We start from the raw sequence: 22,630 nt of genomic DNA on the forward strand, positions 1-22,630 counted from the left end.
CAGTATATGAATCAAAATGGCAAAATGTATGCTCTCTGCAGACCACCCCCACACTTAAAGAGAAGTTTACACATCAGTCTGGGTGCTGTCTTTTTCTTTCTGCATTTTATCTATTCCATAGGCAGAGATGTTGTAGACTGGAGAGAAGAAACTAATACTTTTTTCTCCCGAATCCTTCTTCCTTGACCCTTTGTGGTCTGAACATCTCTCAAGGGAATTTTGAAAAGCCCCTGAAAACAGGGACAACGTTGATCATGTTTGCTGACCAGTTGGGCCTGGGTATCAGTCAATCAGAAGGAGGTAGGGCTGAAAGCCGAATCCAGCTGTCCTGGTGCTGACCGACTGAACATCAGTCCTGCCCATAATGCTAAAGGAGACCAAGATCTCCCACACGCCCCCCTGTGCTAATGTACACACTGAAGACCACGTACTAGCTCTCTCTCTCTCGCTCTGTCTCTCGCTCTCTCTCTGTGTCGGGCACAGGTTAAACTCTGAGCATTTTTGACTTTTCGTGGAATAGTATTACTTGCATTTCAAACTCCACTGGTATATCTCAGATACCTGAAATTCTTGTTAAATTTCAGTGATTTTGGGGAAGGAGATTGGCTTGTATTGGATATGTTTCTTTCCACTTTAAAAATCATTAATTGAATCTAGCTTGTTCTGCAAACTTACCATGTGGCTCAGTGAAAGATTAGCCCATCTTTACTAGAATTTTCAGTTACCCAATTCTACTATCTTGATTGATTGCAAACATGGTCCTCTTGTTTTTGAGAGTGTAGAAGCTCATCCCAGCATCTACATCCCAGCCCCTGACCGCACTCATCATTTCTCACACCCCTCCTCAGCCATAACCTTAGATCTTTGTGCCACTATTTTACCTTCATTTTCTATTCTGTTCAGTGGAGCTGGTCATCTCTGAGGAAGGAAGGAGGGGCAAATAAACACAGGGGACAGTTAACAGTCTTTGCCCCTCCTTCCTTGTAGTAGCAGAAATCCAGGGCACATGGCCAGTCAACCTTTCTTGAAAATTGCTCTGGCTAATGAGACACAAACAAAAGTGATATGTGCAAATTTTCTGTCAAAGTTTTTTGCTTTTGAATAGAAAACCATGGATGTGCTACTGGTGACGCAGCCTCCACCTTACAGATGAGGACAGCACTCTGTAGAATTGGGAGCAATGAGGGTCATGGGTTCCTGAAGGGCTCACACAGCAGAACCACGTCTCTACCCTGGATTACACTCATTTTTTCTAGATTTCATGTGAAATTGAATTAAACTCCTTTCTTATTTGAGCCACTGTATTTTGGGAGTGTCTTTGTAGAGGAGCTTCCTCTGTACCTGACTAATACATCAGAGTATATGAAATACCTGAAGATTATTTCTAGGTTAAAGGTCAATGTATCACCAAAGAAACTGAACCAAATAGTGGTTAAATGCTGAATTCCTAAGCCCTGCGCCATAGTCTGAATGTTTCTTTCCCCCTAAATTCATATGTTGAAGCTCCCACCCCAAGGTGATGGCATTAGGAAGGGGGCCTTTGGAAGATGATTAAGTCATGAGGGCAGAGTCCTCACGAATGGATTAATACCCTTATAAAAAAAAATGTCTCCACAGAGCTCCCGGGCCCTTTCCACCATGTGAGGATGCAATGAGAAGTCTGGCCTGGAAGAGAGTCCTCAGTCAACCATACTGGCACCCTGACCTTGGCCATCCAGTTTCTAGAACTCTGAGACAGAAATTTCTGCTGTTTATAAACTACCCAGCCTGTGGCATTTTGTTATAGGAGTCCCAATAGACAAGGACACCTGTTCAAATTGGACTGAACACTTTTCTCTAGGATTAGAGTCAAAATACTTAGCCATTCAAACATGGGCCGACCAATCAGAATAGTTTTGGTAATGACTGAAGATCAGCATGTGATGATATATATCATCCCTGAATTTCATTGAGTAAAAGGCTATTAGAATTGATTGGGCTAGGAAGAAAGATGATTGAAAAGTGACCCAAAATGCAGTACTGTTGAAATGAACTGAATGTGAATTGTTCCTTTCCAAGGATCTGTAGTCTCCTAGGTGAGCGGTTCTCATCTTCATTCTTGAGGTTCTCAGAGAGAACAGTTTGACTTTTAAATCCCTGCCTTCAACTGAAACCGAGAGCTGGGATTATCCACCAGTCCCTCTTTGAGTGTTGTTTGGATATGTTAAGAACTAATTCCCTCCTCCTAAAACCTGGGGCAGAGAATACAATACTCAGGGCTTATAACAATGGAAGTGAAGGCCCCAGGTGATGAACGATTACCTCCTATACTTTTTGTCTCCCTCCCTCTCCAACAGTAACCCCTACGAAGAAATAGGAACACATTACTCCCATGCACGTTTTTATATTTCCGCAGCAAATATGACAAAATGTTCCCACCTCATAATATGAGGGTGATGACTATACTGAAGACTGAGATTATTTTTTGGTATGCTTGAAATATTTAATGAAACATTTATAAACTTAGAAAATATATTATGCCTTATAATATGATAATTAAATATTAATGTAACTATATTAAAAAAAAAAGCAGTCAAAACCTCTAAGTGATTTTCACACTAGCAAAAAATAAAATGAACTCAATGGGCTACCTGACTTTTTATGATTAATTTTGTATGATGTCACTGTTTACCAGGTTAAGAAAATCTACTTACTTTGGTTTTCTCCTGTGTCTCCTACTTTCAAAAATTGTTAATGATGTTTGTCTTTCCTTCTGAACTGTTCCCATGACCTGTGGAAGACAAAATGCTCCAATCAGGGTCTACTGCCAAGTGTAACACCAAGTTTCCTCCAAGTAGGATATTCTTTCCCCTTTCTAATCTCACTCCAGGTCAAGGTTATGTAACACTAGAAATGCAGCTTTATGTTATTTCTGTCAGCTTTCCTTGATTATTCTCCAGGTCCATCTCTCTAAATACAGAGATTTCATCCATCTTGGTTGAATTTCTTCCTTCTTAAGGAAGTAAAATCTTACAATGTCAATATAATTTCTTAATGAAGGGGTGAAACTGTTATGGAAGTAAATAGGCCTGGATTTCTGACAAAAGTATTGGAGATATCCTCACAAGATAATTGGTTAAGAACTAGGAATGACCACTATGGCTTTGTCAGAGGCTCATCATGTCCAATTGATCTAATATTCCCTTCTAATTAGATAAAACCTGGGGGGGGGGGAAATGCATCGATTAAAACCTAACTTGAGACTAATGGGGTCATCTTCATGACACACTCAGGACAGAGGGAGAAAAGTGCTCTGGACTTGACCACAGTGAAACTACATGCAAAGGTAACTGAAGGAATGTGGTTTTCCAATTCTCAGTCTTCCCCCTCCCCCAAATAAACCAAAGTCAGTGCCTTAAGATAATACGATAGCAAACAAATAGGAGCCTGAACATGGTAAAGTACTTTCCAAATACTGATTCAGGGGAAGAATCAAGAGGTCATGAAAAATCAACATATAGTCCGAGGGCTGTGCAGTGAAAGAGAGAGTCCTCACTCCACAGCGGCTAGCTAGACTCATTATTCCAACGACTATGCGATTGTGAAGGCCCACCTCCCTTCGGGTCACTACCTGACACTTCCTTTCTTCAGTCTCCTACTTTGTGCTTCTCATCCCTTCCTCCCACCTACCCTCATCAGCAGCTGTCAGCAATAACTTAAACCTTGCAGAGTGAGCAGCCTGCGGGCAATTGCTTCTTGTACTAGACTCCAGGGCAGTTGTTCTCAAAGAGTGGTCCCCAGAGCACCAGTATCAGCATCCACCTGGGAGCTTGTTAGAAATGCAGATTCCTAGGCCCCACCCCCTACCTACTGAATGGGAAACTCTAAGAGTGGGGCTAGTAATTGTTTAACAGGCTCTCCAGGTGATGCAGGGTAAAATCTGAGAATCACTGTTCTAGGGAAGAGAATTCTTAGTAGTCTGAAGTGCTTGAAGACCTCTAGTGAGGCTCTGTTTGTGGACAGATTTCAAAAACCCTTTGAGTTGGAGGCAAGGTCTTGAAACCTCAAATGAATCAATCCTGATTTTCTATGACAAGTCTCTGGAGGTAGATATATAACATTTTTGGAGAGCACTTAACTAGAGCCTGGTACTGTGCTAAGTACCTATCCTGTTGTGCTATCAATTGTCTCATTTTACAAATGTCAAGGCTTAAATTTAGAAAGATTAAGTAATTTGCCCTGGGTCATATGGTTAGTAGGTGATGGAGTCAGGGTTCAAAGCCATGCAAGCTAATTCTACTGTACTGTTTGATTTGGTTTTATGAAAAGGGGTAGTGAGATACAGCTATAGGCTGAAAGTTACTGCTCAGACTTTTCATTCAAGGAGATTGAGACTTGGGGCTCCTTTAACCTTGGGCTTTATGAATTATCTGTAGAAGTTAGTGTTTGCTTGAATTTCTCAGTGACTGTATTTGCTGTGATTAATAATCTTGATTTAGCTATTGGATCCATAGCTTGCTTATTAACATACTAGTAGTTGTGGTCTAGTATTATAACCATTTGGTGCCATGGAAGTAACACAGACTGGATAAAAAGATAGGTGTATATGATGTTGCATTTTGTTCTTTGGCAGTTTTTTTGAATTATAACAATAATAACTATAAACAATATAACAATTGTAACAGTAAGAAAATGCATTTACAAATAAAGGTAATTTAAAAAATATATTTTCAAACAAAACTGCAATTCATGTGGTATTCAAATTGGAAATAAATGCAACGTAATTTATAAATGAATGGGGTAATAGTATATATTGAGTTGATGTAGTTACAAAAATAATTTTCCTGGAAATTTTTTCTCTTGAGATATATAATTATTGTGAAAATAGGTGCTTTTGTATTAAATCAAAACAACAAAGCAAAAGTTACACTTATAAATGCATTAGAAGAATCCAAAGACATGACTTAGGTGCTTATTTGGTCCTTTATACAAGCAAGCCACCTGTACTGTCATACAGTGGCATTGTTAAGTCTACCCAGCTTCTACTTAGAGCATGCGGTTCCAGTACATTCATGGTGAAAGTCATTAAAATGCTTTTTTTTTTTTAAACAATGAACTAGTTTAAATGTCTACTTGTTTTGATAAAATATTAAAATCTAACTATAATTAGCACTAAGACTTAAAAATAGATTGTGGCTTAAATATTAATAATTGATGTGGCATATACCTTCCATATAGAAGGTGTTTACATGTTTCATTTTTACACAGAGATATTTAATGCCCAAAATTTCTGCACTAAGACAACCATGTAATGCCCTGTGAAAAACTATCAACTCCAAAAGATTTGCATCTGGCAGGGGTTTGTGCTGGAAAAGAAGAAAGGATATCTCCCTCAGTTTTTACAAAACTTGCACGTGTCTGTTGAAGAAAGTCATACCAAGCAACAAAAAATGCTTCATATTGAAAGAGCTAATAAATCAGTGCCTCCAAAAGGATTAGAAAAAAATAATAAATGCAGTGTAATAAAAATATCATTTGATAAAAAGAATGCATTAATTCCCCCACTGTGCCAGCTAGATGAGGTGGGAAATACTCAGCTGCCTTAGCTGGGACAAACTCAAAACTTGGATTAGGTCCTCGAAATGAGCTGATGACCTCTGAATAGGATGACTCAGTAGGCTGCTTTAATAATACACCATTACCTCCCTTAGAACAAAAATCACTCAATTGGGGGAGACTGCAGGTGAAAGGGAAATATGACACCTGCAGAGATTAGTTTTAGTTTGCTTTGTAATGCCTTAACCCACAGCAAATTTACCTCTATCTTTAGGAATAAAGATGACATCTGTCATGAAGCTTCTTACATTTTTTTCTGTCTGCTATTTCCAGTGTCGTATATCTGACATGTGATAACCTCCCTTTATAAAAGCTGGTGTTAGGGAAAAGATTTTCTTCATTTTGGTGCCCACATGGCTATTCTTGACCTACTTGCAAATATATGACAAGATACACTGAGCATTCTCTTATTCTGACGTGTCTGTTTCTGACACCGAACACATCTTTTAAGAATAAAATCATTTTTATTACGTGTACTTAGGCATCAGAAAATTCAAACTTAAAAGTTCATTTGGCCTCAGTTTATGCGGATACCTTTTCACCCACCCTTGATGCATTCTTAACATTCTATGTCCACAAGAAAGTATCTTTTTTTTTGTTTTTGTTTTCAGAGCTAAACATTTAAACCCTCAAGCATTTTGTTTCTTTGCAGTCATCTTTGTTAGAATAAAAAAAAAAACAGTGTTGATCAAAATGTTGTCTTAGTTGTTACTGACAGCTGTTAAAATGCTGCTAAAAATATAGCGCCAACTACTGAAAAGCTAACTGCTCCTGTGAAGTCCTAATGAGAAATTCTAAATGAGTTTTTCATCAAGTTCAACACAGACTCATTTCCCACACCTGACCCACTGGATTGTTTCACTTTTCTGCGGTTGTTATTGCACATAATATCAGAGAAACAGCCTAGATGCATAATTCTAATGAGCACGCAAACCATGCAGTTATTTATGTAAGGTTAGAACAGTTATTTAGAGGTGATGGATTTCCTGCACTAAACCAAGAAAAAGAGGAGAGAAGAGAAGAAATTGCAAATATCTTTATTTTTTATTAAAATATCCTGCTCTAAGTTCCTCCCCCTCCCCTTTTCAACGACTGTACATTATTTCTAAATTTAGAACATCAGTGTAGGCACAGTGAAATCTGATTTGCTTCTAATAATATGGCATACTAATTGTGATGCATGTGCTGTTTGGTGCTCTGTCATCTCAAAATCTGGTCATAGAACTGTATTAGGTTGGTGTGTTTTCTATTTAAAATGACTACAAATGAAATTAAGGTAGACAGATGAATAAATAGTTAGGTAAACAAACATGGAAATTAATGAATAACCAAAGCTAATGAAAATATGCCAAGTAGTCCAGAAAATTGAATTTGGTCTATTTGGGATATAAACGAAAACTCTGATACATTTTGTATTTCTCTTCTGGTCCACAATTTCTTATTTGCTTGCAATGTTTATAAACTGTAACATGTGTGTTTTGCAATAAACAAAGAAGTTCTATCTTCTATTTTTCTCCTATTCATCTTCTCTCTCTAACAACCCCCTCCTTTCTCTCTGATTCTCTCTTGTCTTTCTCAACTCTTTCCAACAGCTGGTAAGAGACAGGGGGAAAAAAAAAAAAAAAAGCCCAGCTTTTTAGAAAGAAAAAAAAAAAAAGTGCCAGCATGGCTAGGCTTATTAATGAAGTTAACTATGACCAAATGCTTAGCCTTTAACTTTTTAAAATGATTGAATACAATTAAATTATTTGATACCTAATGGGCTTTACTTTGCGGTCAGTAATTAAAGATATAAAGGAGAGGTATGTAATACATTTCAAAATATATTCAATTGGTGGGGAGGAGTTGCTTATAATTTCATGGTTTAAATAACTCCATGTTTTTTTTTCTCTCCCTCAGTGTCAGCTGTTTGAAGAACTGGGATTAGGATCAGAGAACTAAGGGGTAGCCCTGCTAAAACTGAAATAAAGAGCAAGGGAGGATTTTTTCCAACACAAACTTAGATGGTATTAGGCTTTGTATCTGAAGTTATATAATAGAGGATGTGATGTCACACATGTAAATTGCAAACGCTGAGTCGTGCACTTTACAGTAGCAAACCTCAGGGAGTTTGACACTAATAGGATGAGGGGAGGAGGTGTCCTGAGGTACAGCGACTGTGGAAGGAGGGTGAACAATTGTCAAAAGGGAGGTATCGGATGCGGCTACAAGGTTTAAGACTATTTGGCAGCTGTAAATAGTCTCCAACTATTTGGAGATGAAGTTGAGGTCCCATTCTGTACTTTGCCTTTCTTAATTTTTGTTTTTCTTAAAAATACATTTCCATCCTTTTGCAAAGAAAAAAAATATCCAAAAGGATGAAAAGAACAAAGTTTGTTAAGAGACAGCTTAAAAAGTAAGCAAGTAACGACATTTAGAGGCATACATTTTTAAGGTTGATAGAGCTCTTTATTAATGGGCATTGGAACGAAGAGTATTCTGAACAACCAGAAAAACCTGCATCTCCATCTTTGATGGAGTCTTTCAGAGACATCACTTGTGGGGTGATTCCCAGCAAAATCAGTGCCACTTTCTCTTCGGATAAGGGAATCATAGATCTTATCCTGGAGCTGTTTTCCTTCTAGGGTGGCACAAGACCACCTCTTACAGCCAGCAAAAGAAAATAAAGAGAAGAGGGAAACTTAATTGTTCAAACGTTTGGGCAAATACCCAAATACACAGATTTCCAAAAATAAAGGTTTGCCTATTAGTAACGGCAAGATCTCAAACATTTCTGTCGAAGGATGAGAGGAAGCTGATATATACAGGCATGTGGACCTCCCCCCTCAAGCTATTTTGGTGCGGAAAACTGTCAAAAGAGTATCTATAAATGCTTAAAACTCAATCTTAGTTTTATAATACCAAACTCTTTTAAAGCATGGAAAATTAAAATTTGAGATTGGACAAGAGAAGACACAGGAAGGAATCTAGATGTCTAAAATATTGCAGTTATAATAACCCCACTTGTCTGATTCCTGACAAGTTGTCTGTAATGGAAATTACTGATTAGTGGTAAAGTATCTGGGTAAAGACTGGGTAAAGAAAATTGTTTTGTAAAGGGGAAAGGAATAATCAATGCCTAATTTATCAATTTTGTAAACTGAATTTACATTATATGTTACGTTAAATGAGAACACTTTTTCTCTAACATAACGAAAAATGTGAAACATACAAAATAGTTTAATTTTACAGTGAACACCTGTACACCCACCACCTAGATTCTACCACTAATATTGTACCACTTACATTGCTTTAATCACATAACTGTCCATCCTTTTGTCCATTTTATCAACTCATTAATAAATGTCAATCCATCCCATTTTTGATGCATTTCGAAATTCAGTTTTTGCAGTCAGCACACTTCTAAATGGTGGTTCTTTTTAAAGTTCATCGAATAATTATTAACTGTGAACATTTATTATTTAATTATTATTTTCTTGATTTCACCGAAAACATAATACCTTAAGAACTTCACATTCCCTGCAAATAAGGAAACAGGCAAAAGATTGTTTTGCTGGAGGCCAAATGCCACCTTGAGCCATGCAATAACAGGGTCGTGCCAACACTGCGTGGGGGACAGACATAAAGGGAAGCCGGAGACTCGGACAGTGGGAATGCGGTTAAAGAGAGGCAGTGATTGTTTTAACAGGGCAGCTCCGTGTTTAACACGGTCTTGTATGGGAAGGGATTAACAACTTTCACAGTTATTTAGGAAGAAAACGGCAAAGAACTCAGCAAAGGGCAGGGGGCCGGGGGCGGGGTGGGGTCATTAGAGTCTGTAGGAAAAGGAGCGTTAAACCGGGAAAGGGGGGCGTGTGGTCAATTCGTGGTGTTTAACTGAGTCCTAAAGGACAACAAGCTGGGGAACCTTGAAGTGGTAGTGATGCATCCCCCCACCAAAATCCTCCACTAAGGGTAAGTGTAATAGGGAGGTAGAAGTCTGGGGCTGGAGCGTCTCTCTCACACACGTGAGTGCTCGTGAACACGCACACATATGCCCTGATGGGGGTGATCTGTGTGGCTGCTGGGGGGAGGACGTGGGACTCCGGAGCTGGGGAGCCAGGAAGCGCAGGCGGCTCCGCAGGGCAGCCGGAGCCGGAGAATCCCGGGATCGCGGGTCACAGCTCCATCCTCCGCCCTCCGCCCCCCGCCGCGCGCCCGTGCGCCGCCGGTCGCCCTGCAGCCTGGGTCGCCCCCCTTTCACTTTCGCATCTGCGTAGGTGTCTGCCCCGGCGGCGGGAGGGCTCGGGGGCGCGCGGGGCGGCGCGGGGGCGTGCGGCGCTGGGCGAGCGGAGGGGGGAGGGGTCCTAGCGCTCGGCCCCTTTCGCGGCTCGCTCCGCCGAGCGGGCGGCGGCGGCGGCGGCGTCTGAGCCGCTGTCAGAGCGAGGGGACCGGTGGCGGCCGCCGCTCCTCGCCACTCTCCCCACACGCCCCCGTGCGCAGGCACCCTGTCCTTCCTCGGCGCCCCCCCCACGGTGGGGGTGGGGCATAGGCGCGGCGAGCCCGAGAGAAGGGGGAGAGGAGCCGCCTCGCCGGGTGGGCAGCGGGGGAGCAGGAAAAGAAACTTTTCCCTCCTGCCCCCCGCGCGTGGTCCCTAGCCCGCGTCTCCCCCCGCGGCCGGGAACTGCACCTGAGGCCGGGCCGCGAGGTCAGGGTCGGACTTTGGGGAGCCGTGGGGAGGGGTGGGGGGTGACGTATATTGGGGTTCCGTTCGCCCTCGGCCTTCTCGCAGCCAGTGGCCAGGGTGGGAGGGCGGCCACGGGCGCCCCTAGCCCCGTTTCCCACCAGCTGATGGCTGGACGCTTTGCCGCCTCCTCCCGCTAGTGAGGGTGTGACCCGTGGAGGGGGCCGCGGCGCCGCGGGCTCCCCCTGCGGCCGCCCCCTCCACACACACACACACACAAACACACACGCTCCGCCGCCCGAGCTGTCACCAGCCACCCCAGGCCCGAAGAGGGGGCGCGCGGAGAGCCCGCTGCGGGGCGGCCGGCGAGGGGTCATCCCGCCGGACTTCCCGGCTCCCAGGGCCGCCGCCGTCACGGCCCGGGAGGCCAGCAGCCCCGAGAGAGGGGCCCGCCTGAGGCCCAGCCGCCGCTGCTGGGGGCGGGCGGGCGCCCGCGTCCCCCTCTGCGAGATTTGGCGCCGCCGCCTCGCCTCCTCCTGCGGGGTAACAACACTACTGCTCTATTGCTCTACCCACCATCAGTAGGGCGACTGCCGGGATTATCTTCCTCTCCATCCTTACCGCCGATCTGCTAGTGTTGGACTTGCTGGTGGCAGTAGCAGCCGCGGCGGCTGGAGTCTGGCTGCCCCCACTCACCCCCCACCCCGCGCCCCAGCTTCCCCACCATGTCCTAGAAAAGGTGAGTGTGCAGCGACAGTCACTTTGCGCTGATAGCGGCGGGAGGGGGCCCAGGGAACGCAGGGGGCCCGGGGGAAAGGCATGGTCCGCGCAGAGGGCGCGGGTTGGCAAGACGAGGTGGGCTGTGGGCTGGAGACAAGGTGCCCGCCGGGCCGCCTTCGGGCAGGGGTGCTGGGCGGCGGGCGAGCAATCGCGGCAGCTGTACCTGCAAGATTCTAACCTAGATTTTGCAAGAAGCCGACGATCCAGCGCAAGACTGGCCCTCGGTAAAGGAGGCAAAAACTTAGTAAAAGAGACACGTCCATTCCTTTAATAATGAATAATTCGGTAGCGCAGGCTGAGCCGCCGTCTTCTCCAGTGCCAGGGCATTAGGTCCAGAACTCCCCTCGCTCCTGTCAGCCGCCCGCGCTCGGCCTCGAGTGCGATCGATGCCCGGCTGCTCGCTTGGCCCGGAGAGCGCGCATGACCGCGGGCCCCGCGGGAAAGTTGGGACACTCGCGGAGACTCCTGGCTGCTGGGGCGCTGGGGACCGCTTGGCGCGGGGGACTGCTGAGTACCAGAGTCAGGGGTCGGGACCAGCTCTCCTGCGCCTCCGCCATCGCTCCCGCCGCCTGGGAGTTCCCTACCTGGAGCCTCCGAGAGTTCGAGTCTTTCTGGATTCGGGGTCTGGAATTCTGAAGCTTAATTAACTGTAAGGAGAGGAGGGGCCTTTGGGCACAGGGCGAACCCCCGCCCTTCCGAATTTGGCTGGGACGGGGCAAGGGTGAGGCGGGAGGCTGTACAGCTGCCGCCGCCGGGCTGCGGGTCGCCGAGGGCCGGGGGACCAGATTTAGGCGTGTACGTCACTGGGCTGACTCTGGGCCAGCCGGGAATCTAAAACGGAGCCTTATACGCGGAGCCTCAAATTCCTCAGAAATCAAAGTTAAGAAGCCCCATCCTTTTGCTCAGTAACTACCGCGTTTGGGTGGGCGGGAGGAGAGTCGAGGTGGGCGCAGTTGGAGGGAAACCGAAATTTCTTCTTGCAGACGCCTGATCCTTAGAAAACAGTTGTTTCCTTACCCACTACTGTTTGTTTTTCCCAATTATGTGCACCCTCTCCCACCCATTTTAAAGAAGTGACTATCCTCGATGGTAAGCTTTCTTTCAAGCAGAACTAGTGGAAAAATCCAATAGGAAAGTAATAAATAACAGCAACAAAATTATAAGGAAGGAGTACATCAGCTCTTGACCCTGGCACTTTGGGGGGCGGCGGTGGAGAGACGCTGTGTTTAAAGGGATTTGGCTGCACTGATACCACCCGCTTTTCCGGCACAGTTAAAACAAGGAAATTCAAATCGAGTGGGAACGTGATCCTCTTGCTCGCTGGCAGCGGAGGCTGCGCCTGCTCTGCCCAGAGGTAACTCCGCAGACCGAGGAAAGGGGCGGGGAACCGAACCTCGGGGGTCGGGAGAAGCCCACCAAGTCTTTCCCTGCGCGCGGACGCCGTAGGCGGCGCCTAGGCCAGGGCCGCCGTTCACCTGGCGCTGCAGGTGGAGAGTGTCAGGGGACAACACCTTGACTGGCTTTTGGAAAAACCGGCTTCTTCCGCGTCATCAGACTTTTCACGTCTTTCCAGACATCCTGGGGTTAGCTAGGAGGAGAGCCAGGCGGGCGTGAGCAAGTCTGGGGCAGTCGAGGGAGGAGGGGGCGGGGGGCAGCGTGTGGAGGGTACCTAGTGTCGTAACCGCTGCCCTGCATACCAAACAGCCGCCGCTTCTGCAGCTTTAAGGGAGCTGCCGAGTCCAGGCTGTGTCGCAGCAACTTTGTATCAGTCATGTCGCCCTCCTGGTGACTGACAGCCAGGATTATCCAATGAGAAGCCAGCCTGGCGGAGCCTTGCTTCCCTCTAGACCAATGGGAGGGGCTCAGAGGGGCGGGACAGAACCTGAACTTTTTATCTGGACATGTGACCCGCTTTTAAAAGGGCCGGCCCTCCAGCTGGCCCACTCCCCCTCCGGGCTTTCGCCCGCCCTCTCGCGCGCTCTCTCCCTCTCTACTTCGCCCGCCCCGGCCCTGCCCCGGCCCCTGCCCCCTCCTCCTCCTCTCCGCCCCTCCGCGCCCGGGGTGTCATTGGACCGGGGAGACGCAAGCCAACTTCGGGCTGCTCGGAGGAAACCCGTGCAGTCACCTGGGTGCAAGAGCGTTGCTGCCTCGGGCTCTCCCGCTGCAGGGAGAGCGGCACTCGCTGGCCTGGATGTGGTTGGATTTAGGGGGGTTCCGCAGCAGGGGTGTCGTGGCGTTGGCGAGCGCTGCAACAGGTAGACGCCGAGAGACGGACCCCGGCCGGGGCAGGTGTGTAGGGGTGCGCGGCTGGGCACCGCTTGCCCGGCTCGGCGTGCGGCCGCGGCGCGGGAGCGTGCACTTTGCAGGGAGAAGTGGCTGCGTAATCCGGAGGCACAATCAGTAGGGTGCTGTGTGCTTGTTGTTTTGTTTTGGTTTTCCACTTTTCCCCCGCTTTGGCCGCCAGAGGACTATTTTGGGAAAGTTTGGCCACTTTGGAGAGTTGGAGGTCTACCACCCTTTCCTTTCCCCAAAGATGAATTTCGGGGTCGTTTTCCTTGTACAGATTTTAAAGGACGTTTGAATAATATTTCTTCTCTCTATCAGTTACGGAAGCACCCAAATCTCAGCTGTAGGTATAGCGGGAAAAGGGCAGTTGAAGGAGATACAGATCCTGATAGAAACTGTGTGAAAGGGGCTCCAGAAATTCGTGCATTTCCCGTTCCTTAGTATTCACGAAACTCTCGAAAGAGATGCTTTCTGTGGCATCAGTTGGAATTCTAAAGGCAGAGGAGAGGGATGAAGCTTCTTTTGGTGGCATCCGTACCCTACTACTGAATTTAGGTGCATGGCTTTTCCTAATGAATTTTAAAAGACCAGGTTTAAGTCGTAATGATTTATGGCACCAACAATTTTAAATATTTATTGTAACGTAGGAGTTGGGAAAACTTCTGTTTGATAGCAGACGAGGTTTTGAAACCACTGAATTTCAAATGCACTAAATTGCTTTTTAACATTTGAGTTGCCATTTCTCTAGGTGCTGTTTTGATGATATTTACATAGTAATGATAACTGCGTTCCCTATTTGTGAAGTTCTGGGCAGTTTTAATTTTATATTTGACTTCATGGCACGCTATCATGGAAATGCTTGAGGAGAGAAGTTTTAAAAAATAAAGGGGAACTTTTTCCTTTAAGGGAGAAATAGCTTAGTTTGGGGATTTTGGAAAGATCAGGTGGCTCAGTGAATTAGGTGAGTGAATAGAAATCAGGTGTGTTCAGTTCTGACTGGTTCTCCGGCTCTCTTATGTGACCTTGAGCTGATTTATATCATTTACCTTGTCTAAAAAAGGGGAACGTAATAATAGTTCTATAGTGGGGATGACAGAAAAAAAGTTACAGTGAACTTTTACAACTATGCAACCAGTGAAAATTGTGAAATTCTTAAGGTTCTGCCTTTAAGACGGCATATTATAGTCAAATAAGTATAGAAAATAATGCATTTGAAATGGGACTATATTTTGAGGGTAGTAAAAGTGAAAGTGTTTTCAGATAAAATATAAATTTGCAAGAATCTCCTTGTTAATATTCCTGAATAAAAACTACTTTCTTATGGAAAACAGCAATTTAACACAGTCTGTAAAGTGTAAAATTTTAAAGTCAGATTTTTCCTTTGCAAAAGAGTGTTTAAGAGCATATATAGGGCTTAAGGTAGAACTATCAGTGCTTTTTCCTTACTTTCCTTATGTGAAAGTTCCTTTATTTTTGGACAGGGAGGCTATTTGCATGAAAATTTAGGGGTCATAATGATTTTTGTCCTCGTCCCAAGAGAGTCTTTGTTATACTTCCTATTGTAAGGGAGACAAGTCTGATTTTGTATAAGCTAGATTTGTATACTAGTGTCTGCTTCACGTTTTACATTAGTAACAAAAACTTTCCCATTACCCTCTGGATATTAAGTTCTATGAGGATTATATTCATCAACTGGTATTTTCAGTACTCAGTAGTAAGTTCAGATTGACTGAAATTCTGCTCAAGCCATGGTCCTTAGGACAATTCCAAAAAGATAACCTGGATTTCCTGGACAACATAAGAAATAAATTCCTAACGTCATCCATTTGTTTACAGAACAGACCAACTAAACTAATAGGGAAATTTAGCATAAAATATTTCAGTAATCATATATTTTTTTTAAAAAAATCTGTTTTTTAAAAATGCTTGCAGTGGAAACCATGCAGATACTAGATGTCCTCCATTCTTCCATGTTTATTGCCAGCCTTTACTCTGTTTTCTTTGTTGAGATGTGCATTAAGTTGGTAGATGAGAATACCTTAAACAAAGCCATTGTAGATTTCAGCAGAGCCTGTTGCAAATTCTCTAATGATAGCCCTGTCAATAATGTGAAATACAGGCAGGTTTATATTATTGTCAAGAGAGTTCAAGGCTAGTCAAACAGGGCTTGGAAAGTTGTGATCAGCTGTGTGATGTTGGCTGATAAGGTGCTTCCTTGTAGAGAGCTTTAAGAGGGTTTTTGCCCATCATTTCCCGGATGGATGCTTATCAAGTCTTCATAGAGCCTCACGTATCTGAGATATGGCTCCTGCTTTGAGGCAGAGTGATGAAGACTGTCCCTTGGAATAGTAGTAGATGTTCTGTGAAAAAACGGTACAGTGGTCAAATTATTTAGGGAATGCTGGATTAAAAAGGAAACAGGTTTCTGTTCTGTAGAACCTCCCAGGAGTTCTAGCATGCTGACTTCCACTGTGAAACTTCAAAAAAAGGTAGTCAGTGATCATCCTTTCCCCGAAAGACAATTTGGAGGATGATTTTTTGGAGAGAGGCTAGTTGGGGATCGCCCTTCAGACTCAGGGCAGATAGTCCTGTTGCCTGGGAGGGGGGTTGGTGGGGGGGCAGGGGGGCTCTAGGTGTGGGAGTGGGGAGGGGTGAGCCTATGGAGACCTTTGGTTAAGGGTGCCAAGGCAAGGGTGACTTCTAGGCATTTGGGTAGAGGGTAGTGCAGTTCACCAAGACAGGGAATGTGGGCTTAGGGACAGGGTTTGGGGGTGGCTTGGTGAACACAGAAGGTGTTCAGTTTTGAAAAGGAGTAGACATGTTTCTTGTGGAGTTTAATGAATTTGAACCTGAAACACCTATACCTTAGATGTAAATCTGTTCAGGTTTGGTATGGGGAGGACAGAATATTCTTAGGTAAAAGTAGACGCAGTACTGTTATTTCCTGATACTTTTCAACCTATTGCTGCAACTAACTAGTTTTCCCATAAGGTAGGAAATGCCAGTAGGCTGTTTTGGTCCCATTTCACTGTATATTTTTTTCAACTTTTACTTGGCTTTCACCCACACTAACTTTTTTTGGCTGGAATTACCGGGTTATCTCCTCAAACATCGTAACTTGATTTATTTTCCTCTATTTTGTGATTAATTTGTGATTAGGACTTTACAGAATAATGTTCTTGAAGTAAAAGCATGTTACACAATTGGGAGATTTTAATGTTCACAAACTATAGAGTATTGATGCTTATAATAGTTTAAATTTTTTTATTTGCAATATGCTGTCTTCTTGGGATGCAGTGGTAAAATTGATACAGTTTCTGCCTTCCGAGAACTTAAAATCTCATGTGGAATACAGAAAAGTGAGAGGTAATGATGCTACTTGGACAGTTTGGGCATTACATTTTGTTGTAGAGCTTTGTATCTAATGCCTAATTTCTAATCTAATATCTAATGCCAATTTATTTGGTAGAGTCATTATGTTATTTCTCCATGTTAATTAAAGTTCTGGAGCAGAAAGTCTTCCTAGTCTCTTTTCAATGAGGGGTAGGTAGGGTGGGTGGAGGTTGTAAATGGCAAAAGGTGGGGCAAGGAGGGGTAGGATGAGAGGTCTAAAGTAATACTTGTGTTAAGAACTGCAGAAACTGCATCTTTTTGATCAGGACCTTCGTTTGAGTCAAGAGATTGTTTACACGCCTGAAAGGATTTGAAAAATGCATGCATAAAGATTTTTAGAGTTTTATATATGAAAACGTACAAATGAACTATTATTGAGAATGAGTGACTTTTCTTTGAGGTGTGTTTCTTTAGAGTGGCCGGTGGTTTTCAGCCAGGGTGCTGGGGTGTTGGGCAGGGTCTGGAGACAGTTTTGGCTGTCTCAGTGCAGGAGGAGGAATGCTGCTGGCGTCTAGTGGGAAGAGGTCAGGGCTGCTGCCAAACATCTTATAATGCACAGGACACACATCCTCAACAAAGAACTGTCAGGCCCCAAAGTAATGCCAAGGTGGAGATAAAGACCTGGGGTCCAGTTCCAGCTCTGCTGTGTGGCTCGTGCCTCAGTTTCCCCAGTCGTATCATTTGGATAATACTTTGCCAATCTTGTAGGGTTGTTTATAAGGGCAAATAAGTTAATATGTGTGACAGGCTTGTAACAGTGCATCAAATGATGTAATACATAAGAATTATTATAAATATAGCCGATTATAATTATTCTATCTATGAAATAAATTTATATAGAGAGCCAATGGATATGATTGTATATCTAAAACAACCCTGCGGGCGACCTGAGGATGGAGACAGTGCCTGTTTTGTTTATCATCATAGATTTAGTGACTCGTCTTAGGCCCAGGATGTAGCACACACTTGGTAAATATTTGTTGAATGAGTGAACACATAAATTGTCAGGACCCATCTCAAACTTCCTCCATTAACTGTTGTGTATGACACTGTTGGGAGTCTTTTTAGCAGAGGTACAACTGAGCTGAGGCTGCATGGCAGAGTCCTTCCCAGTACTGAAATACAGACTAGAATCTTGACATTGTCCGGTTGTCCTATAGCCTCTCTGAGCTATGAATCGCCTTAATTAATCAGGCTATATGAATCTTCACTTTGCAGAATTGACATTAAATTATTTCCATCACTAACCCATTTTAAGAAAATCATGTTGTTTTAGAAATAACTCCTAAGTTATTTTTCTCGTGATAATTCACTTGATAACTTTATTTTGGGAAATGGTAACTAACATTAATTGCATTTCCCTGTTGTTTTTAATAAAACCATGTATTAGATATGGAAAACAGCTTCCATATGCTTGAAAGATTCCAATGGCTTGGAGTTAGAAGATTTAGTTTTAAACCTGACTCTGTCATTTGTTATGCTTTTGACCTTGGGCAAGTTGCCCACCTAAGTCCTCAGTTTCCTCCCTTCCTGCCTCATTTATCCCCCAAGACTACCCTAAATATTACATAAGTTAACATTTGTAAGTATTCTTTGCAAATTCTAAAGGCTGTATTTTAGCAAATATGTTACTGTCATCTAGATGCAAAATAATTTTATATGATGGCTTCTTACATTCTGGCTTCTGGACCAGTTATAGTCAATAGCCTTGTTATATCAGCACCTAAAAAGGTAATAATTTTAATAAAACTGGAAGTATTGCTTATAATGAGTAGAATATGTATTTATAGCTCAGTAAATGCAATTTTAGAATGTCTGTTAGAGTAATCTTGCCATAAATGACTCTAATTCAATTTTTTCATATCAATTTGTTTGTCAGCTATGGAGACCAAGGGCTACCACAGTCTCCATGAAGGTCTAGATATGGAAAGACGGTGGGGTCAAGTTTCTCAGGCTGCGGAGCGTTCTTCCCTGGGACCTACAGAGAGGACCGATGAGAATAACTACATGGAGATTGTCAACGTGAGCTGTGTTTCCGGTGCTATTCCAAACAACAGTACTCAAGGAAGCAGCAAAGAAAAACACGAACTACTCCCTTGCCTTCAGCAAGACAGTAATCGGCCTGGGATTTTAACATCTGATATTAAAACCGAGCTGGAATCTAAGGAACTTTCAGCCACCGTAGCTGAGTCCATGGGGTTATACATGGATTCGGTAAGAGATGCTGACTACAACACTTACGATCAGCAGAACCAGCAAGGAAGCACGAGTCCAGCAAAGATCTATCAGAACGTTGAACAGCTGGTGAAGTTTTACAAAGAAAACGGCCATCGTCCTTCCACTCTCGGGAGCGTGAGCAGGCCCTTGAGATCATTTATGTCTGAGCCGGGGAGCTCTGTGAACGGCGGGGTCATGCGCGCCATCGTGAAGAGCCCTGTCATGTGTCATGAGAGGAGCCCCCCCGTTTGCAGCCCTCTGAACATGCCATCTTCGGGTTGCAGCCCTGCCGGCATCAGCTCTGTGTCCTCCACCTCGGCCAGCTTTGGCAGTTTCACAGTGCACAGCCCCATCACCCAGGGGACTTCTCTCACGTGCTCCCCTAATATTGAGAACCGGAGCTCCAGGTCGCACAGCCCAGCCCACGCCAGCAATGTGGGCTCTCCTCTCTCAAGTCCATTGAGTAGCATGAAGTCCCCGATTTCCAGCCCCCCGAGTCACTGCAGTGTAAAATCTCCGGTCTCCAGTCCTAACAACGTCATTCTGCGATCCTCTGTATCTAGCCCTGCAAATATCAACAACTCAAGGTGCTCTGTTTCCAGCCCTTCCAACACAAATAACAGATCCACGCTGTCCAGCCCAAGTGCTAGTACCGTGGGCTCGATCTGTAGCCCCGTAAGCAATGCCTTCAGCTACACGGCTTCGGGCACCCCTGCTGGATCCAGTGCAACCCGCGATGTGGTTCCTAGTCCAGACACACATGAGAAAGGTGCTCAAGAGGTCCCCTTTCCTAAGACTGAGGAAGCAGAGAATGCCATCTCCAACGGTGTGACTGGCCAGCTTAACATCGTCCAGTACATAAAGCCGGAGCCAGATGGAGCTTTTAGCAGCTCGTGTCTAGGAGGAAATAGCAAAGTAAATTCTGATTCTCCATTCTCAGTACCAATAAAACAAGAATCAACCAAGCATTCGTGTTCAGGCGCCTCTTTTAAAGGGAATCCAACAGTAAACCCCTTTCCGTTCATGGATGGCTCATATTTTTCCTTTATGGATGATAAAGACTATTACTCTCTATCAGGAATTTTAGGACCACCTGTGCCCGGCTTTGATGGTAACTGTGAAAGTAGCGGGTTCCCAATGGGGATTAAACAGGAACCAGATGATGGGAGCTACTACCCGGAGGCCAGCATCCCTTCATCTGCCATCGTGGGTGTGAATTCAGGTGGACAGTCCTTCCACTACAGGATTGGTGCTCAAGGTACGATATCTTTATCACGATCAGCCAGAGACCAATCTTTCCAACACCTGAGTTCCTTTCCGCCCGTCAGTACTTTAGTGGAGTCGTGGAAATCACACGGTGACCTGTCATCCAGAAGAAGTGATGGATATCCGGTCTTAGAATACATTCCAGAAAACGTATCAAGGTAAGTTGGCCTTTTTCTCCTGTCTTGAAAATTATGGCTTTATAAAGCACTGAAGCTTCGAATTATCTTTGCAGTTGATAAATTTGAATACATTTCAGTTTCCTGTTTTATTTTTGCTTTCACGATGGTTGTTTAGTGCTTCGCCCTTTACTTGTTGAAATGTTGCTGCTTTTTTGAAATAGAGAAACAAACAAAAAATCCTGACAATCTCAGAAAATATTTGTGTTGATTTTGAAGGAGCATCAATATATACTTCTCTCTCTACACTGTCTGTTGTAGGTGTTTAGAAAAAGTTTGTTTTCTACAGCCTGTTACTATGTTTACTTTAGCAGACTAATGCTAGATTTTTTTTTCTTTATCTACATACTAGTTCACTAAAATTGCTTTAAATTGCTTTCTTTGTGGTCATAGTCTTCCTTTTCCTTAGTTTTCTCTATTAATCACCTCATTGGTTGTGAAAAATGAAATTAAACCCCAAGTCTGTTGCTTGGAAGCTCCCAACCCTTTCCATCTTTTTCTAGGTAGGTTAATTGTATGTAAGTTGTGGTTTTCAATACAAATAAATCATTTCCTTAACTCTTAAGGGCTTTTAAAGACTGAGCACATCTGAAGTTACTAAGTGGACAATCTGACTTTCTTACTCGTTGGAAGTGAAGTATATCACTGCAGTTTTTAATTTGTTTGTTTGTAACTTTTAGGATCTGCAAGAAGACATACTTTACTCCCTCTAAATATCTCTTGGCTTTTCCTTCTTGCAGATAGCATATTGTCTATATTTAGAAAAAACGAGAGGTTGTAGATATGACTACAAAGGGTGGTTCTAAGTTATACAGTGAACACTTGCATTGGACTTTGCTTCAGTACTGTTTTTATTACATGGTTATGATAAATGATCCCTTTATAGGACATGTAAAGAATAGATTTTCTAGATATAGTTCACTTGTGCATCTAGGAATATGTGGATATTTTCCTTGAAAACTTATTTTAGGGGAAAGATGTCCATCCCAGTAGCAAGACTTAAGGCTTACGTGTAATCCTTATTCTTTCTCCTTTTTTTTTTACTGAACCAAAAAGTAAAAACTCTCATTTGTGCCTTCTTTTCCTCACCTTTGATTCAAACCTTACTCTGAAAGCACATATTTCGTAAAGGATACTTACTTGTTCTTACAGTTCTCGATTGCGTGAACTATTCAATCCGGTTCTAATACTGCTGCTCTTAAATCCTAAACTCTTTTAATGCATGTCAGGAGATAGCATCGCTTTCATCAGAACCAAACCCAGCATGTGTTCTGCTGCTGGCGCTTTGTTTTACTTTCAGAGAAGGAGATTTTGCACATGATGGAGATGTTTTTGTAAGTGATGTTTTTAGTGGGTTAGTAGGCAGAAGGATAGCCTGGTCGTTAAGAGCATGGCTGCCCTGGTTGAAATCCCAGCCCTGCCGCCTACTTGCTCTGTGTCCCTGTGCACATTCTTGTGTCACCTCTCTGGGCTGTAAGTCTTCTCATCTATAAAAACGGGATCCAGTAGTACTCATCTCAAGGGCTATCAGGACAATTAAGTGAGTTATTTTATGAGAAGCACTTTGAATATCATCTGATATATAGCATGCATTATATAGTACTACATACATTTTAGCTATGACTATTAACATTTAAGATAAGTGTTTTCATAATCTTTAGTTTCCATTTCTTTTAGCGTTCTCTTTTCTGCATTATATGAAACTCCACAAAATAAATAAATATATACAAAGTTTAAGGAAATACGTATTGATAATTCTTATGATTAAATTCTACGGTTTTTTAACGCTCAGGCACCATGCATTTGCTACTGCATTTCCATTTATGCTCTTTTCATTTTGAAGGCTATTGCTCGGGGTGGATCTATTTCTGGTAGAAGTATTAGAGGTATGCTGGCTAAAATCATTAACTCTCTTCTGTTGGTTCTGTATCCTTATTTCTACTGTTTCAATTGTGGTTTTCACACTCAAGTCATGAAGCCCCTGCTGATGATCTAATGTGACCCATCGCCTTAAATATTCATGTGAATCAATGACCTTGAACCTACCCTGCATTTGTGGGCACTGGGGGTGTTGCCTTGTGTGTCTTCTTGAGAATTCCAAAATTCTTATTATGCTTGATAATATAGTCAGGGAATTCATTTTGTTTACGTACATTCTGGTAGTGTGCTAGTCATTGGAAGTTTTCCAAAAACTTTAATATCACAGCTTTAATGTTATTTAAAGTCTCTTATAGGTTACTAATTCTGTATAGCT

The 22,630-nt window shown here is 43.5% G+C and overlaps 1 protein-coding gene and 1 long non-coding RNA gene across 7 annotated transcripts in view; one reads left to right on the forward strand and one right to left on the reverse strand.

The window, feature by feature from the left end:
- The window catches only part of LOC141579660 (uncharacterized), a 51,422-nt gene extending 40,477 nt beyond the window's left edge, over window positions 1-10,945 (reverse strand). The window contains exons 1-2 of the long non-coding RNA XR_012511503.1: window positions 10,835-10,945; window positions 2,694-2,770 (exon numbers count right to left, since the gene is read on the reverse strand). This is a non-coding gene — a long non-coding RNA (uncharacterized LOC141579660). The remainder of the gene's footprint in view (window positions 1-2,693; window positions 2,771-10,834) is intronic.
- NR3C2 (nuclear receptor subfamily 3 group C member 2) overlaps window positions 9,935-22,630 on the forward strand; it is a 331,046-nt gene continuing 318,350 nt past the window's right edge. The window contains exons 1-2 of one of the 6 annotated variants that reach the window (XM_074377623.1): window positions 9,935-10,997; window positions 18,597-20,358. In XM_074377623.1, the coding sequence (XP_074233724.1) occupies window positions 18,599-20,358 (1,760 nt within the window). In that variant the 5' untranslated portion in view covers window positions 9,935-10,997; window positions 18,597-18,598. Of the gene's footprint in view, window positions 10,998-11,664; window positions 11,688-12,371; window positions 12,393-12,980; window positions 13,328-18,596; window positions 20,359-22,630 lie in introns of those variants that run through there. The other 5 variants (XM_074377630.1, XM_074377640.1, XM_074377613.1 and 2 more) reach the window with 5 other exon arrangements.

Source organism: Camelus bactrianus, chromosome 2 (genome assembly GCF_048773025.1).
Source record: "Camelus bactrianus isolate YW-2024 breed Bactrian camel chromosome 2, ASM4877302v1, whole genome shotgun sequence".
Classification (NCBI taxonomy): domain Eukaryota; kingdom Metazoa; phylum Chordata; class Mammalia; order Artiodactyla; family Camelidae; genus Camelus; species Camelus bactrianus.